Genomic DNA, 14,803 nt, shown 5'->3' on the forward strand with positions numbered 1-14,803 from the left:
CAAGGTAATCATATATAGGAATCTAATTCTTTTAAATTAAGTCTGATTTTAAGGAGAGGGAATAAGCATTTCAAATATAAGGACCAGTTGTGCTCTTCATTTCCCATAGGTTGGGAAATGAACATCTTGTTGTTCCCAAGATGTCCTTGCTTAGTCTGAAAAAATTTTCATGGTTACAAAATGCTATGAACTTCATTAGAGAATCTTCCCATTTGATCTGTACTACTTTCTCTTATCCTAGAGGTGGTGCTGTCTACAAGGAAGCCACTGATAAGCAGAGGATGGTCAGGACAAAGAAGGGGGGAGGAAAGGAACAGAGTGGAGCTTGTCGTCCCAGTGCATAGTGAGGATATAAACAATGGAAAATGAAACAAATCACATCAATCTGAAGAAAGTTAAAGAAAGGAAGTTATGGGAGAAAAGAGGTAGGCAGGAGGCAACCCTACCAGTGAGAGTTAAACTCTGTTTGAAACAGTACTTCATGGTTGTTGCTGTAGAGAAGTGTTGCATACATGAAGACCATTTCAATCATAGATCAGTGAACACATTATAGAGAGAGCTCTCTTATTTTCCTTATAGTGTGATCTCATTTACATGGCTGAGTTAGGACTTCTTAAAGAAATTAAAATACAAAATAGAAATGCACAGACAGTGGAAGCAGTGGTCTACATGAAAAATTTGTAAGGACACAACCTATTTAGGGTTTGGGGTTGGGACAGGGAAAGGCAAGGCACAGCAAGAGTGAAACTTGACTAGGAATGTGAAGAATACCAGGAAGGGTTTCTGCAGGTATAGAACACAGAAAAGGAAGACATAAGAAATCATAACCTCTGATGAATGAGACAGGGAACTTGGCTGCAGCTGACATGGAGAAAGCTAACATATTCAACAACTTTTTGGCCACAGTCTTAACCAGCATTTGCTCCTACTATACCTCCCAAGTCTAGAAGTAGGAACTGGGGAAATTAAGTCCTACCCACTGTATGATGCTCTGAGACCATGTGAGGAACCTGAATATGCACAATTCCATTAGACCCAATGAGATGCATCCCAGAATCTTAGGGGAACTGGCAGATTAAGTTGCTAACCATTCTCCTTCATATTTGAAAAGGTATGAAGTCCGGCTGGAAAAGGAGAAGTGTAACAGTCTAACAGCCATGTTTAAAAAGGGTAAAAAGGAGGACCTGTGGAGCAACAGACCAGTCATCTTCAATAGACCAGTCTTCTTCATCTTTGCACACAGTAAGATCCTCCTGGAAACCATTTTAATACATACAGAAAGCATGATTGTAGACAGCAAGCATTCACAAAGTGCATATCATGCCTAGATAGTTTGGTGACCTTCTACAACTGATTGACAGCACTGGTGGACAAGGAAAGAGGAACTAATCTACTTTGACTTGTGCAAAGCCTTTGATATGGTCCCACATGAGACCCTTATCTCTAATTTGGAGAGACATGGATTTGATGGGCCACTTTGTAAAAAATCAGCTGAGTGATTGCATCCAAAGGGCTGGGATGCCATCTAGAGGAATTTTGACAGGCTTGAGAGTTGGGTCTGTGCGAACCTCGTGAAGTTCAATAAGGCCAGGTTGCTGCAGCTGCTGTCTCCAAACATCAGAACTAACTGGCTGATGAATGGAGCAGCTCTGTGCGGAAGGATGTGGGGGTAGCTGATAAATGAAAAACTCAACATGAGCTAGCAGTATATGCTTGCAACTCAGAAAGCCAATATCCTGGCATGCATCAAAAGAAGTTGGCTAGCAGGTTGAGCAATATGATTGCCCCCAGGGATACCTTATTACTGTCTTCTAATACTTTAAGGGACTCTAGAGGAAAAAATGGAATGAGGATCACTATCAGGAAAAGAAGTAACAGTGTCAAACTAAAAGAAAATAGATTTAAATTAGATATAAGAACGGCATTCTTCACTGTTGGGATGGTGAGGCACTGAACACATTCCCCAGAGAAACTGGAGGTGTTCAAGACCCAGCCTGCATGGGACTTATGGCAGTATGATCTAGTGGGTGACAACCCTGCCCATGGCTGGTGTGTGCAACTAGATAGTCTTATTGTCCTTTCCAACCCAGGACATTCTGTGAGACTGTGTTCATGCCAGTGTGTGTAATTCAGTTGCTGAACGGAAGACCACTGTTAGAAAAATGTTTAGTTATCCTGTGCCATTCTAGGGTATGAGTGGAGGGCATCTAAATCTCTGCAGGAAGTGGATTTAGTTCCAGTTGCATACGTAGACAATATGGATCTTGGATCTTGTCGTAAGAGTATCCAGAGTTTGAATGATCTGTAAAAAAATATATATGAGACTAGGAAAACAGAAGAGAGGCTGTATGTTAGTTGCTTTTCTTTTATTCAGGAAACTCAAGTTTAGATAAATCTGGAAACACATATCAAGAAAACCTAATTTCCAGTGTTTGGTACCTGAATCCTTTTTTGGGGTTTGCTCTGCCTCTGAATATCATGTTTGTTGCCAGTCCATGTAAATTTGTGAATGCAGTACATACTGTTCTTCTTTCTGGACTGCAAACTGATTTTGACATTCTTTTCAAATTACCATCCCCCTTTTCTTACAAGCAAAAACCAAAAACCTCTGTGGTCTTGCTTGCTCCAGCCTGTCTTGCTAAACTTATTTGTCTCTGTGTTCCTCTCCCTCCATTTGGGTAGCGAAGATCTCTTTCCTTTAGTTTTAGACAGTGTCCTCACTATTGTGAGTCTTTTCTGTTACATCTTCTGCCACCTTGAACAATGTTTCTGTGACTGCCTTTTGGCTTTCATTTTTGTTTCAGAACTCCATTGAAAATGCATTCGTTTTTCCTTATTTTTTCCCTCTTCCTTTGCTGTTATTTAAAGATTTTATTGTTAATATAACTCTTAATGCATTGCATAACAAAACTATAGAAAATGAAGTTGTATGGACTACCTCTTGTACCCATTTAAATTGAAAGTAAAGCTGCTGCTGTTTTGAATACAAGCAGGCTTGGGCCCTCAGCAAAATTTTGTATAAACGAAAATCCATGTTACACTATTTGAGAGTCTGTTTTTTCAAAACAGTAAATTGGTACTGTTCTGGGCCATGTCTTTTGCTCTAAATGGAACTCGCTTTTGTTGGCTCATTCCTAGCTTTGGTAAGTTTAAAAAAACAAAAACATTTATCCTCTTTGTTTCAAGTAAGTTTGGAGCAAATAAGTTCCTTTTGCTCGCATACTGTTGTGAGGTTAAGAAAATTGCAGGAGTAATGTATGTTCCACTGACAATCAAAACTTTTTGATGGTAGTGGTACATGTTGCCAAAGTGGAAGAGAGTGAGATAGTGCAAGTGGTTGCTACTGCATATAAAAGGCAGAGGCTTTTTGTGGTAGACAAAGAAAGATGAAGCTTCAGCCTCTTAAAAGGCATTATAAACATTATACTAAATTGTAGGTAGCAAAATTTGTTGAGGCTGAGCAGTAAGGTTTTTAACTTGTCCTTTCTTTGCAGAACTTGATCTTCTAGTGTCATTAGGTAAGGAGATAATTATACCCCTAATTATACCCCTTGTGGTAGCTACTTGATTATTTCCAACCTTCGCATCTTTTTTTTTCCTGTTGATAGTGTTCCATAACCCTGTTTAGAACATTATTGCAAGTATTAATGTTTTCTTAAAAGAAATGAAGTTTGTTTGTTTCCACAGTTTCCATGGCTACACGTAATTGCACACGATTCTGTAGGCGAGGCTCTTTCCAAGAGTAATTAACCTATTAATACAGTGTATCAACAGTACTTCTGCCCACAGATGGGTACTTAAATGTGACCCTTATGCTGTTCTCTTTTTAGAGAGGCAGATGTAAACCTAAGCAGTGTTTAGATTAATGAAAGGTAGGCTGCCCCAAAATATCTTGAAGTTTGTTCACACGTGTTTGCATATGTAGTCAGTATATAAGATACTCTCTGTCTCCCATCACTGTGTTCTTATACTATGAAGTCTCATCTTCTTACCTTCTATTGGATTTTCTAATCCTGTTATAGCAGCTTCTGGATTATCATGACCTGAAAATTGACTTTGGCAATATTCTATCTGATTAATTTCTAACTCCCTGCTTGTCATTTCTATATCTCAGTTTGCCAAGTCTGATCCATAAGTACTAGTGTTGTTAAAACTTTTCTGTCAGTTTGGTACTGTCCAGAACACAAAGAAAAGGGTTTGTAATCTTTGTAATGTCATATAGACAAGACAAAAGTGTAAGGAAGTGATCCACGGTTGACAGAATTAAATGTTAATCTTTTGTGTCATTATGGTTGCCATTAGATTTCACATCTGATACAATTATTGGGCAGTAATGCTGTTATCCTTGCATCAATAACATCTCAGTAAGTATAGATTTTTTTACAGCTGAAGATATCAGCACATAGAGGAATGTTAAGGTCTTAAGTATAGAATCATCACATCAAAGAATCACTAAGGTTGAGTGATCAGTCAAGATCATCCAGTACAACCATCTACCTATCACCAATTGTTCTCACTAAGCCATGTCCCTCAACATGTCTAAACATTCCTTGAACGCCTCCAGGATCAGTGACTCCATCACCACCCTGGGCAGCCCATTCCAGTGCCCAATAACTCTTTTGGAAAAGTAGTATTTCATAATATCCAGTCTGAATTTCCCCTGGTGCAACTTGAGGCCATTCCCTCTAGTTCTGTCACTATTTACATGGGAGAAGAGATCGACCCCCAGCTACAACCTCCCTTCATGTAGTTACAGAGAGCAATGAGGTCTCCCCTGAGCCTCCTCTTCTCCAGACTGAACAATCCCAGCTCCCTCAGCTGCTCCTCATAAGACCTGTGTTCCAGACCCCTCACCAGTTTTGTTGCCCTTCTCTGGACACTCTAGGAAGTCAATGTCTTTCTTGCAGCGAGGGACCTAAAACTGAGCACAGCACTCAAGATGCAGCCTCACCAGTGCTGAGTACAGATACAAGTAAATGATATTGAATCCATGGTGGTCACATAACTGCTCTTACATGTCTCAGTGATTTTTTTTCTCTTCTTCAACAAAAATACGAGGACATAACGTGAGAGATATGACCCAAAATCTCAAGTGCACAAAAATATGATGTGTTGACTGATGAATCTGCACAAATGTTCCTTTTATTCACAGGTATCACGAGCTGGTACTACTATGTAACTATGCCAATGCCAGCATCCACCTTCACTATTGCAGTAGGCTGCTGGCAGGAAGTCAAACAGCAGTGCTTCACGGCTGATATCCAGACAGAAGATGAGTTTTCCATGCCATTTTCACAAGATGATTTCAGGTTGGTGTTTGGATTATTGTTGAAAAGCGACATTTTACTCCACAGTGACATTTTCTCCATGGAAGGTGAAAATAAGCCATTTCAGTACAGGAATAAAAACAGAATTTTTCATCTTACTAGAAAACTTGTGGCAGGGAAATAATTCCCAAGGCTTTTTTTCATGGGTAAGGGTGTGGTTCTTTTTATGTAAAAACAAACTGTTTCATGAGCAATAGCACTAATCCTAGCATTCTCTGGATTTGCATCTTACATCCTGTGGTGTTTAATGCTCTGCTGTAAGACTAGCAGATTCTCCATTTTTTATTACAGTCTCTTCCTGTATAATCCTCAGTGCTGCTTGGCACATCCTGGATATCTAGTTCCCACTAGTGCTGTAGTTCTTAGCAAATGCAAGCCCCTACTTCTCCTTTCTTTTACAGTCCCATTGCAGTTAGAGCTGATGTGCACAGTTGTTTGCCTGGATTGGTGTGTAATGTTGCAGTGGTTCTGTGAAAGAATTTTGGACGTTCATACGTTCAATGAAAAATAGCCTGTTGTCCAGTATATGCAGTGGCTACTTTGTTATCTTTCACAAAGTCTGTAGAAATGTAATTATTTTGGATACGTTTATCTCTCTTTTCAATCTAGTCAAAAAGATTCACTGCATTTAAATTATTACAGGGTTGTCTGTCCACTTAGATATTTGTAAACATTAGTGAGATCTCCCCTCAGTCTTCTTTTTCCCAGACTGAAGAGACCCAAATTACTCAGCCTTTCCTCAAAAGGGAGATGCTCCAGGCCCTTTATCATCTCTGTGGCCCTCCCCTGGACTCGTTCTTGGAGATCCCTGTGAATGAATATTATAATGTCATATAGTCCTTCCAATGACAACTGAAGTAAAAAATTAATTTTCTGGAGCAGTAGAGCTTGATTCCACATGTATTCACCCTAGTTAACAGAAGTCTCAGACATAGCTTAAAAAACAAACAAACAAAAAAACCCAAAAAACCTTACTCATAAGTTTTAGGACTAATACCGTGTTAGCATTAAGATTGTGGAAGTCCTTACCATTTTGATATGAGTTGGTGAGGATTTGGAAACTGAGGATGTAATTGCTAAAATTTAAAATTAAAAGACTCTGATCTCTTGCAGCTTGGCTAATTTTGTTTTTAAAAAATCCTAATAAATCTTGGGAATAGGAAATTTTATGTTTTGTTTAGCATCAGTAACAGACGCCTATTCAAGCTTTAAAGCAGTTTATACATACATAAGCTTTTAGAAATTATTTTCTGTTTATTTCTCTACTGTTTATTTGTTTGTTATATGACTGTCTATACAGAAGTACTCAGTAACTGTTAACCATGTTTCTCTAACGTGCAGGATATTCAGTGATGAATTTGATGCAGGATATTAATCAGACAGTTTGTTTAATTTTTATTTTTTGAAAACTTTGGGAAAATGGGATTTTCTTTATCTTTCTGTAGCAAAAAATACAGCAAGTTCTAATCAGTGTGATGTTCATTGTTCTCATTTGTTTTTGTTGAATAAATTGAAATCTGCAACAGGTGAGCTTTAGAAGAAAAACTAACCCAAAAAGATTTTTTAAAAAAGCACATTTGGGAGTTAGCACAGCAATTGCTCACTGTTTATTTAAGTCAGTAAGACTAAGTAACCAAACCAGTAGCAGAGGTTTCTAGAAAGGATATGAAATCGATATCAAGCAGATATTAAAGTGGTGTCTCAGGAATGATAAAGGGTATAGACTCTTGAGCAGCAGGAAGAAGGATCTCCAAAAGGAATTACTTAAATATGTAATATAATTTATGTTCAGACACCAGCGAGGTATGAGAAGACTACATCAAAATAGTAAGTGCAGCTAGAATGTAAAATAAGTTTCCTATCTCCATAAGGACTAATTGGCAAATGTTAAGAGAATAGAGCTGATGACTTTTATGTTCCTGTTTAATCTCAACTCTGACAATTAAATACAAATTTATATTCTTTTAGAGCAAAAATATTGTGGTTTAGACAACTCTCGGGAAAAAAAGAAGTGTTTAATGGTAGATGAGAGTTTTTCTGCTTCTGTAATAAAAATCTGCTTCTTTTACACAAGGTGTTTGTTTGACACTTACAAATTTTGGCACTTCTGAGAAGCATAGCTCTTTTCTACATCTTGTCATTTGTTTTTGTGTATCAGCACTTACCTGGAGTGAATTTTTACTTTTACACTCTTACAAATATAAATGCTTTTGGGTGATGCTTGGTGCAGTAAGCGTTTCATCTGTCAAAGCATAGTAGAACCAGCCTCTTGAAGCTGAAATCTGATACCAGGAGAGGCTCTGCCCTGTAGAGAAGACAAGTTAACAGGTGAAAACATGAAGCTGATCTTTGCTCAGATACAAATCTATTTGGACAGATAAAGGTGTATGACTCAGATTTAGAAAGGATCACATTTATTCATCTTTCTAGCCACAGCTTTGAATATTCTGTAAGAGTAACTTAGTATTGTCTTGCTACTAATAGTGATATCTGTGTTGATCAGACTGAAATGATACCTACCTTTTTTTCATTTAAGAAAAAAAACCAAAAACAGTAAAAACTCATGGACATTTTTTTTTTTAAACTAAAAAAAAAACAGAAAAAAAATGGAATTTAATTGTAGTTGCATGTAATAAGGGAGTAAAAAGATTTTTGTATCATCATTTAAGTAGAAATTCTCTGAATAAAGAAGCATTCTTGTATCATTATTTAGTTTTTAAGTTTTTTTATTCATGTTTATTATAAAAGAAAGGTTTGGCTATTTCTTCTTTTTGAGTTATAAGTAACTCTATTTGCTCTATTCAGATGTGTAATAATATTGATTCTTTTTTCACAGTGCCAAACATGGGTGAATGGTATGAGAAGATGAAATGAGATAGATGTATGTGAACTAATTGTATCATTCTGGTGTCTGGAAAATGTCGTTATGTTAGTATATTCCATTGTGATTTCTGTATCACATTAAACTATTTTTTTGTTGTTACTGTCAGATGGCATAAAGAAAGCTGTGGTCATGTGGAATATCCCTGCCGTTTCCAAAATCCTGCTGCCACATTGCAAAGAGTCATTCCCTATAGAGTCTTTGCTCCCTTGTGCCTCGTGGAACGCTGTGAAGAACACTTACTTCAGCTTATTCCTCAGTGCCTCTCAGCTGCTTACTCCACACTGGGCACCCATCCCTTTTCCAGGCTTGATGTTTTGATAGTTCCTTCAAACTTTTCCAGCCTGGGAATGGCTAGGTAAAGAATGCTTTTACTATCTTACCTCATTCTGTATTTTGTTAGACTCCTTTTTATCAGCTAATTAATAGAGTAAAATCGCTGTAATATAAAACTGTTTTATTAAATCAATTTTAAAATGCTAGTTGTTGCTAGCTGGGTTTTCCTTAGTAGATTTACTTGCATACTTTGTGCTGAGATCTTTAATTTCAGTGTTATAAGGACTTGGGAAGTAAAATATAAGTTCTAAGACATATGTCTGAATTTCTGCTTTGCAAAACTGAAGTTTTTAAAAATTCTATTAATTGCAGTACTTGATAATTTCATTTTTTTGTTGTTGTTGTTGATGACTTTGTCATTATGTCCTGACAGAACATGTTAAAATTCAGATAAGTAGTTTATTTATAAGTCTTTTTTAGTTTAAGATTTTCTAGTCAAACAGTGGGCTTTGGAAGCTGAGGAAAGCAAACTTTCAGTATTCACGTAATTTTGGAAAATAAAAAGCTTAATTAAATATTATTATTTTGACAGTACAATTTCCAGTTGTGCAATAACAGAAGGATTTTTGCTCTAGTACTAGTACAGCAACATCTAGCAATTAAAATTTCCCATTTATTTTTTAATTTTCTAAAAAATGTTTAAGTTGCTTATCAGATAGCATTTGCTAATAGCAGAGAACAAAATGCTATTTGAATTACTGTTTCCTAGTACCAAAACTAGACTAGAAGGCATATATATACAGAGTAAAACATACACAGCTGAAGGCTGAAAGGAGAAATACAAGGACTGCTCCAAAAGTAAGGCATCCTATTTTATCCTACATTGGCCCACAACGTTCTGGCAGAAGTTGGTCATATGGCAGTAGAGGTTGAACCTTTCCACCACTATTCCATTACATTTTATTGCCATGTGACAGATGGCAGTAGAGGGGCAGTCTGACAATATGGAGTCTGATAAATTGTACAACTAATCAAATGTGAAAATTTCTGTTTCATGCTAGATGTTTTGATTTTCCTTTCTGTAGATTTCTGTATTCAGCTTTCATCTTGCAATCATCCTCAGGGATTAAAAAAAAAATAATAATGCTGTCATGTAATAGTATTGTATAGTTTTTGTTGTAGGTTTAGTTTTTTAATGACTATGAAATTTAAGAATCCAACATTCAGTGATGCTCTTCTTTTTCGCATCAGACTCATATTTGTAGATAATTAGAATATGTCACTGAGTTTTCCATGATAGGTTTTTGCTTAGTAGACTCATAAATTAAAGCATGAAACAGACTCCTTGTTGCTTTGGTCACTTACCACAGATTATATTTGATTTGGAGGTAGATGTGATGTTGAGTACCATGTTCTTGAAGCTGTATGAAGTTGAGGGAGCTGCTTAGTAATTTCTTCTGACTTCAAAGACGTGGTTCGCAAAGGTTGACGTGTCCTTTCCAGTCATTTCTGTGAGTGAGAAAAAGACTACACATTTCACTTAACTGTATGACAAGAGCAATGATCTGTGGAACCATGAGGGACACAGGAAGTACACACAGAAAAAGAAAAAAAAAAAAAGGAAGTGAAAGGAGTGAGAGATGTGCAGGCCAAAATGATGATATTGAGAAGGAACAGTCTTCAGGATTCTGTTCTTGGTATGTTTCTGCTCTTTGGGAAGATGGCAGTGCTTCCCCTGCATGTACCTTTCCCAGAATTTGTGGGGAAAGGATGCCTGGAGGGTGTTCTGTTGGAAAAGCATCTGTGGTTATCTGAATCCAGACTGTGTATTTGGAATTTGTAATAATGCTTTCTTTGTGGAGGAGATGAGAAAACCTCTGTGTATATTTCCTTATGCTTCCTCTAATGACTGTTCATTCCAAATGATCCCTATCACTGAATATAAGTAAAGGATGAAAGAAGGAGCATGCATACTTCCTGATGCTTTTCATTCATCAGTTCATCAAGCCAAGCACGTTCAAATTTTTTTAAATCGAAATAAAATAATAATTTAAGTTATTTAAATGTCAAGCTGTTTGGACAGCAAAGGGTATGTGACTCATAAGAGCTCGCTTGTTCTTGTTTCATGTGATATACTTTTTTGGAGATTCTTTGCATAAAGCAGCTACTTACATGGTTATTCCTGCCCATGCAATGATAATTACATACATGGCTTCATTTAAGACATAAGTTGTGTGTAAAACAATGCCCAAACCCGCATTATTAAAAAAAAAAAAAAAGAAAAAAAAAAAAGAAAAAAAAAAAGAAAAAGTTTGCTGTTTCCTTGGGTTAGAAAGGGTACCATTTACCTTTTTATCTTCAGTTCTGTCTCTAGCAGTATAACATAACACAGCATGCCAGCACAAAGGGACTATCATTTTGAGAATTCTAATTGTATTCCTGTCTGCTAGGAAAGGCAACAGTCATAAATTTTAGTCTCACCTTAAGTATCAGGGCTTTAGAGCATTTAGCACTTCCTTTATTCCTCATTGGCTGATACTTACTGTGTTTTTATATTCCCAAATACTTTCCTTTTCTTAGGGGGGTGTTTCCTCAGCATTTTATAGTGGTTTAAAAGGATGATAGTTCTTGCATGGAGTGACCTAATTAGGTGTTTTAAGCTGTCTATTCTAGCAGCTGCTACTGTGAGTCAGTTGCATTTCCCTTGAAGTCTGACTTTATGGGAAAAAATTCTGTTTGAAAGCATGTACATTTTACTTATGTTTTCTTTACATCTCTTCCTGTCTTTTAAAATTTGCCTTTAATTTTTGTGTGGAAACAAAATCTTGATTGCATATAATAATTGCCATCATTATTTCTTGCTTCCTGCATACCTTTGAAGTTGGAAAACTTAATTTTGCATACCTTCTTGATATCATGATATTTTAGTTCAAGTGACTGTGTATAGCTTCCCAGAAATTTCCTGCTAGTAGAAGAAGAATGTGATCCAGATAGCTCTGTTGGTATGTTAAACTCTACATTAAAAATAAAGAAAAAAAAAAAAGCATTGTGGATCAAATTTAAACAGCTTAAAATCTAGAAACTCAGTGCTTTTTTGCAGAACTCTGAGAAGGGTACAATGAATGCCTAACAGCATTTCTTATTTCTGATTTTAAGTTCTCTCATTTTTACAGGGTAGAGAATTGGAGGAAAAAGGAGTAGGAAACATATGAGGCTGCAAAGATTGTAGAGCTCCTAATTGGATTGTGCAGGGAAAAGGTCATAGAATCACAGAATGGCCTGAGTTGAAAAGGACCGCAATGATCATCTAGTTTCAAGTCCCCTAATGTGTGCAGGATAGCCAGCCACCAGACCAGGCTGCCCAGAGCCACATCCAGCCTGGCCTTGAATGCCTCCAGGGATGGGGCATCTACAGTCTCTCCTTGAGCAACCTGTTCCAGTGTGTCACCACCCTCTGTGAAAAACTTCCTCCTAATACTCAACCTAAACCTCCCCTTAGTTTAAAACCATTCCCCCTTGTCCTATCACAATTCACCCCTGTAAACAGTTGTACCACCTCCTGCTTATATGCTCCCTTCAAGTCTGGAAGGCCACAAGGAGGTCTCCCTGGAGCCTTCTCTTCCCAAGCTAAGCAAGCCCAGTTCCCTCAACCTTTCTTCATAGGAGAAGTGCTCCAGCCCTCTGATCATCTTAAGGACCCTCCTCTGGTCCCATTCCAAGAGCTGCGTATCTTTTTTGTAGGCCTGGATGCAGTATTCCAGTGGGTCCTCACAGGAGCTGAATAGAGAGGGGACAATCACCTCCCTGTCCTTGCTGGCCACTCCTCTTTTAAGATACCTGACCTTGTATTACACCAAAAGACGAACATTAGTTGAATGTTCTGAGTACTAACAGGCTGATAGCAGGAGATTAAAAGTAGTCCTTCAGTTTTGGTGGTGTTAGTGATGACCCTTAGGAATTGAGTGTAGGCTTTTCTGGTACCTAAATACCATGGTTATTTCACAGTTGCAAATGTGAGCCAGTAGAGTTACTCAACTGAACAAAACTTGCTAAAAGAATTCAAATGACAAACAGGGTGTGTTCCCTGGGTGTGTTCAGTCTCTTTAGATCAGTTCATTCTCAATCCAGTTTTATTGATCCCATTTGAAAGCCCAGTATTTCAAAGTCTTCAACTCCTTAATTTCCTTTCATTTTGCCAGAACCTATAGAGGTTCTAAATTCCTTGTTTTTCTTCATTCCTTCAGGAAGCGCAGTCTTCCGTATATAGACTTCAATATTTTTGCCACTTGAGCTTGTGTTTGAGTCTTGACCCTCTTGCATTGTTTAGTTGTATGATTATTCTCTTTCCTTGGATGTCATTATTGCTTCCTTGCTAACCATGGAGGGCCTTTCATGGCCATGCTCTTTTGCATTTCTAGGGCTTTAGAAACTGCTTACCATTTTTCTACTTTTTCATGGCAAATTCATTGATGCTTATTTTACTCCTTTGAGACTTGTGGACCTTTATTTTCTTTGGGTTGGATGACGTTTTTAGAGACCTCAAGATTCTTTCTTTTTTGCTGGCAGCAAATTAACATATTTTTATTTTAATATTTTTTAATTAACACATAATTTAGGATTACTACTTTTTGTGTTGAACATTGAAAACTGATGCTTGCATGTTAAAAAAATGTAGACCAATCACTGTGTATTTTGGTTAGTCCATCACATTTAGTTAGCACATCACATATCTGTGAGAGCTATGAGTATGATACCTGGCTCTTGCGTTTTTCCATAAGCAGGAGTAGTAACTGCTAAAAACAAACTAGTAGGATAGCGGGATCCTTGGGCTTAGCAATTTGGTTGTTATTAAAGCAAATAACTTATAATGAGATACCGATATTTTCAAAAGAGGATGCTAATTTTAGGCTATTTGAAACCTGTCTGAGCTCTGAAATTATTGGCCTTATTTTTAAATGTGCTGGACACCCTTGAAACTCAAATGGTGTTTGATGACAGAAACATAGAGAGTCCCTGGGAGAGCTGTAGATCATGTCAGTTTGTATTGCTGGCTAACTGAGGATTTGACAACCCAGTAGGTAATAAAGATCTTAGTTTCTTTTCTCTTGCCATGTATATGGACCTTGATGGTATTTCAAGAGGAAGAAGATCCCTTTCTTCAAAGTGTGACATCTCAGCAGAACTCTCGAATCTTTCCAGGCCATGTTAGTAAGGATGTTAACTTTTTAATTTGAAAAGAATAAAAATATAAAACAGAACAAAACAGAGCAAAACAGCAACAGAAAACAACAAACCAAACTAAGCAGCCTCTCTGATCTGCGTGTCTGCAGTCATCATTTATCCAATCTGTATGTCTGCAGTGTTCCAATAACAACTGATAAGTCTATAGTAAGAACACTCAGGACTGTTGGAAACCATCTAAATGTCAAACCTGGTATTGTTCAGCCTCACAGAATTATGACTGACCATTTGTCTGAGCTCTAGATGCCTTTTATAAGAGTATATGTTTACATAAACTTTTGGGGGGTCATTATTGGCAGTTGTGTTAGTTTAGGGAAATATTTACAAGAGTAAACCTTAAATGTGAGCACTCGTTGGTCTGTCCACCCTAGTCAGAAATAACTACAAACAAAAGTTCAAGTGAAAAGAGAAGTAGTATGATGTCTGGAGAAAGAAAAATGGATATTGAATGTATTTTTGTTTCATTATGTAATAAATTTTTTCTTACTTTTTGTTTGTGCTTGGTGGGATCCCCTTTCTCAAAAGGCTACAACTTGCCTGATAATGTAATCCTGGATTATGCAAATAATTTTGCATGTCCTCAAGTTTACATACAAGAATCCTTTACGTTTTGATCAAAAATTGCACTTACATGTTGATGTATTTTTTTTTGCCAGGATCAGACTTCATTAAAGCCATTGAAGTTTGTAAGTGAAATTTGACTTAATGGTGTAAGCAACTTCAATGTGGTATGAATTTTTAAAGAATAGTTTCTTGGGCTTATATTTAATAGAAATAATTGCAAATAGTAGTGCTTTGGTATACTCTCAGTACTTCTTTTTTAATAGAATTTGAAATCCATAGTGGCATCCACCTAGAAGGAAAAAGTATCAGTCCTTATGTTTTTGTGATGAAAAATCAAGCAGGATATTGTGCTCAAAATAACAAGTAGTCCATTCATCAATGCAAACATAAGTACAGAAGCAGAACTGAACACAGACTATTTTTTAATCTTAATTTCTGTATTTTTTTCATATTTGAGATGACACTTAGGCTGAGTTCTTGAAGAAAGGATGCAGATTACCCTATTTTTCCCAGA

At 37.0% G+C, this 14,803-nt stretch overlaps 1 protein-coding gene across 7 annotated transcripts in view; it reads left to right on the plus strand.

The window, feature by feature from the left end:
* Positions 1-14,803, plus strand: part of LOC125687230 (aminopeptidase O (putative)) — a 177,492-nt gene that overhangs the window by 24,969 nt on the left and 137,720 nt on the right. For all 7 annotated transcript variants that reach the window (XM_048932153.1, XM_048932152.1, XM_048932156.1 and 4 more), the window contains 2 exons: positions 5,153-5,309; positions 8,318-8,566. In XM_048932153.1, the coding sequence (XP_048788110.1) occupies positions 5,153-5,309; positions 8,318-8,566 (406 nt within the window). The remainder of the gene's footprint in view (positions 1-5,152; positions 5,310-8,317; positions 8,567-14,803) is intronic.

Source organism: Lagopus muta, chromosome Z (genome assembly GCF_023343835.1).
Source record: "Lagopus muta isolate bLagMut1 chromosome Z, bLagMut1 primary, whole genome shotgun sequence".
Taxonomy (NCBI): domain Eukaryota; kingdom Metazoa; phylum Chordata; class Aves; order Galliformes; family Phasianidae; genus Lagopus; species Lagopus muta.